This window comes from Lagopus muta, chromosome 1 (assembly GCF_023343835.1).
Source record: "Lagopus muta isolate bLagMut1 chromosome 1, bLagMut1 primary, whole genome shotgun sequence".
NCBI lineage: Eukaryota > Metazoa > Chordata > Aves > Galliformes > Phasianidae > Lagopus > Lagopus muta.
In genome coordinates this window covers 194,287,341-194,291,431 of record NC_064433.1, presented here as the reverse complement: position 1 = coordinate 194,291,431, position 4,091 = coordinate 194,287,341, and the positions used below count along the sequence as shown (strand labels likewise).

At 54.9% G+C, this 4,091-nt stretch overlaps 1 protein-coding gene across 1 annotated transcript; it reads left to right on the top strand.

The window, feature by feature from the left end:
- The first annotated feature begins 438 nt into the window (after nt 1-438).
- LOC125695926 (hemoglobin subunit rho) lies at nt 439-3,542 on the top strand. The gene is made up of 3 exons (XM_048950983.1): nt 439-2,073; nt 2,181-2,403; nt 3,274-3,542. The coding sequence occupies exons 1-3, from the start codon at nt 1,982-1,984 to the stop codon at nt 3,400-3,402; spliced, it is 444 nt and encodes a 147-aa protein (XP_048806940.1). The 5' UTR covers nt 439-1,981; the 3' UTR covers nt 3,403-3,542.
- The last annotated feature ends 549 nt before the right edge of the window (nt 3,543-4,091 follow it).

Genomic DNA, 4,091 nt, shown 5'->3' with positions numbered 1-4,091 from the left:
TTGGATTTTATCCTTTGTGCGGGTCTGCCAGGCAAAGCAGACTGCAGGAAGAGAAGCAATAACCAAGCAGGACGTGAGAGGGGCACTCCAGGCTGTTCACTGCCTCCCAGCTGAGCACGCAGCTGTCCTGGCCAGCTCTGTTCAGCGCTGTGCTGGCTGACACATGATGGAGTATCTGTGTGCCACGGAGGGTTGCACATATTCTACGAGCCTTGGTGAGAACTGAAGAGCTTCCGAAGCCTTCAGATCTCTTCAGGAATCGCGGGTGCGTGGCTCTGCGTCTGCTCTTTAGGTGAAGAGCTGCAGCAGGCTCCGGCCAGCTGTGCGATGCTCTTATCTGCGCCGGGCAGCCCGCACCCTGCAGGCGTTATCGGCGCACTGCGGGCGCTGCCTCGCTGCGGGAAGGGGCCCCCGGGCCGCGCGTGGGACTGAGGAATTCCAAATAAATGAGCGCATAATTCGATAAATAGATAGTGCAATGTAAGAATTTCTCCTAGGGGGCTGCAGCAAGAATCTGTAGTGTGATTGCATCCATCAGTGATCCCAACTGGATCACATTCGGATGGCCGATGAATCGTAGAGTGGTTTCAGTTGGAAGGGACGTTTAAAAAGCTTCTGGCCCAATTCCCCTGCGCTGAGTGAGGACACCCACAGCTGCATGGGGTGCTCAGAGTGCTGTGCTTGTGCCACTGCTCAGTGTTGTTCCATGGAGGTCAGTGAACCAGCACTGATCTGTAAGTGGCACAGGTCAGAGGTCCGATCACGGAATCATAGAACCATAGAATCCTAGAGGCTGGAAGAGACCTCCCATGATCATCAAGTCCAAACGTCAATCCATCCCTGCCATGCCTATTAATACAATGATAGAATCACTTGACTTGGAAGGGGTCCTTAAAGGTCATCTAGCTCAACAACCCTGCAATAGAATCATTAAGGCTGGAACAGAGCTCTAAGATCAAATCCAACCATCAGCCCATCACCTCCATGCCCACTGACCACACTGGATGAAGCCTTCTAGACTGCCTCTGGAAAGAGCCAAACCCCACAGTCCTGCTGGGGTTCTGCATGCCTCCCACCCTGGCTTAGTGTGCCTGTGCACAGGAGCACCAAAAACCCATTTCAAATGGAGTCTGAGGCCCAGAGCCAAGCAGAAGACTTTGGTGAGGCTCTGAACCAGGACGTGACTGGTCTGGTTGTAGAGTGGCTGATCCTGCTGTCCTTATGCAAGGTCTTCTACTTCCCAGAAAAGAGAACACAAGGGAGCTTTAGGCTGGACAGAAGGAAAATAATGAGGCTGATGAAGCACTGGTGCAGGTTGCCCAGAGAAGTGGTTGATGTCCCGTCCCTGGAGACAGCCAAACTCAGGCTGGACAGGGCTCTGAGCACCTGATGGAGCTGTGGCCGTCCCTGCTCAGTCCTAAGGGCTTTTAAAGATTCCTTCCAACTCAAATAACTCTGTGGTGCTACGATCCTACGCTCCAGAGTTGCATAGCTGCACCCAGAGACAAGAGCCCTCAGCATTCCCAGGCAGCTGCTCTGGGCAGAAGGGCGAGGAAAGTGCCCAGGCTCATTGCCACCTGTCTGAGAAATACCCCCCAGGTTTAGGGAGCCCATGAATGCTGCAGAGGAGACAACATTTGGGCACTGCAGGCGCGAAGCCATGTGAATGCATCATGCAGAGGGGGCTTGGTGCCTTCTGTAGGGGTGCTACATGAGGGCTGCAGTGGGGACGGCGAGATAAGGGCTGCTGCGTCCAGAGCCGCCTGCTAAGCTGGTCACTGCTTTTCATGGAAGACCACGCCTTGTGCAACTGACCAGCCCAGGACAAACCCCCCGGTGTGGACCCCCACCCATCCCAGCCAATGACCCCACGGTGCAGGGTGGGGAGGAGCTGTCAGCAGGGGATAAAAACCCCCGGGGTCTGCAGCTCAGCTCCAAGCTCTGAGTGCTCCCACAGCCGCACGCCAACCCCGCCGCCACCATGGTGCATTGGTCCGCCGAGGAGAAGCAGCTCATCACCAGCATCTGGGGCAAAGTCAACGTGGAGGAATGCGGTGCCGAAGCCCTGGCCAGGTAGGTCTGCTCCGAGATGGGCTCAGCTGCTCCCCAGATACTGAAACCACTGCAGTTTTAGGAGGGAGTGTTAATGGTGTGTGCTTGTGTCCCTCGTCTCTCTGCAGGCTGCTGATCGTCTACCCCTGGACCCAGAGGTTCTTTGATAACTTCGGGAACCTCTCCAGCCCCACGGCCATCATTGGTAACCCAAAGGTCCGTGCTCATGGTAAGAAAGTGCTGAGCTCCTTTGGGGAAGCCGTGAAGAACCTGGACAACATCAAGAACACCTACGCCAAGCTGTCGGAGCTGCACTGCGAGAAGCTGCACGTGGACCCCGAGAACTTCAGGGTGAGCTGTGCTGAGGTTGTCCGTCTGTCCCTCCGTCCTGTGGAGCATTGCCTGGAGGGTTCTGGGGGAACTTAAGTAGCAGATATTTTAGGTATTGAAGGGAAAGGGGCTGGCTTGGACGGAAAGTGCTTAAGAGAGAGAGGGAAGGCTGTGCATCTAGTAATTTGAAGGAAGGGGCTCCAGGCTGGGACAAATCTGGGGACAGATAGAGAGAGATGCTCTGAGTGCCTGGAGGTTGGAAAAAAGCAGAAGGAAGGTGAGAGGCTGAGTAGGGCTGAGGGTCAAGGGGACGAGGGCCATGTGCAGTTTCTCCTTGGCACACCGTGCCTCCGGGATGACATATATGGGAGGAGAGGGAAAAACCAATGTGGGATGAAGATGCAGGGACCTCAGGGGCTGGGTGCTGATGGGGAGAGATCAGCAGGCTGGGATTAGAGTCAGAGAGGTCTGCGTGTGGAACAAGGTCAGCAGATGAAGGAGGGGGCTGAGGGGAGCAGAGGAGAGCAGGGTGCAGGGGTGGGCTGTGGCTGTGGGGGTTGGATGAAGCCCTTGGCTTCCATTCCTGCCCCTGCTTTGGGGATGCAGCAGACAGACGTGGCACTGACTTGAGCCCCAGCTCCAGTAGGCATGGGGATTCACGGCAGGAAAAAAACAAATTCAGAAACATTTTGGGAATACAGTGGAGAGGCTGGAGAAAGCAGGTGGGAGACAAGGACGGAACAGGTGGATCTTGGTGTCTGTGGTGAGCACAGGACATTTTCCTGCAGAAAGAGCATCTCTGAACCCCTCAGAGCTGCAGCCCCTGGGTCCTGTGCAGGGCAGGGGACGCTCCACACTGTGCTGACCGCATTGCTTCCCTTCTCCCTGCAGCTCCTGGGGAACATCCTCATCATCGTGCTGGCCGCTCACTTCACCAAGGACTTCACCCCCACCTGCCAGGCTGTCTGGCAGAAGCTGGTCGGCGTGGTGGCCCATGCCCTGGCCTACAAGTACCACTGAGCTCCCAGAGCAAGACACAGCTGTGAGAGTCAATAAAAAAGCACATTGTCTGAACTGCTTGGTGTGCTCCTGTTGTGGGGAGGGTGGGAGCAAAGGGCACCAGAAGGGAAAGAGGGCTCAGGGCTCTGGGGAGTGTCATGGTCTAAAAAGACAGTCAGGTTTGCCAAAGGGGGGACATGTGGGGACACGTGGGGACAGAGGCCTCTCATCCAGCACTTGGCACGTCCCAGCCCACCAAACGGTGCTTTCAGTCTGCAGAAATCACCAGGGAATATTTCTGACCTCTTCTGCACAGAAGGCAGAGCTGCAGGGCCGGACGCTTCTCAGCCTGCAGTGTGTGCGAGGGTAGAGATTTGGAGAGATTCCCTCAAGGCGGCTCAGACTGAAAAATGTATCCTCAAGGTGACAAAAAGCGTTTTCTGTATCAGATGAAAATGCTCTTTCCAGGAGCCTTGGGCATTCTGAGCAGAAGATGCTCCCTGCAAGAAGATGTAGATGTCTGCAGAGCAGGGGCCGAGGGCAGTTTTTACATAGGATCAGACAATCTTGACTCAGATTGGCTTAATGAACAACGGTTTTTCACTGTAATGGAAGGGTTCTGTCTAAGAACATCAGTGTTATTCAGAAGTAAGTTAAAAAGCAGCAGGGAAAGATACGTCTGTCTCAGAATGAAGAAACCCGTGATTTAG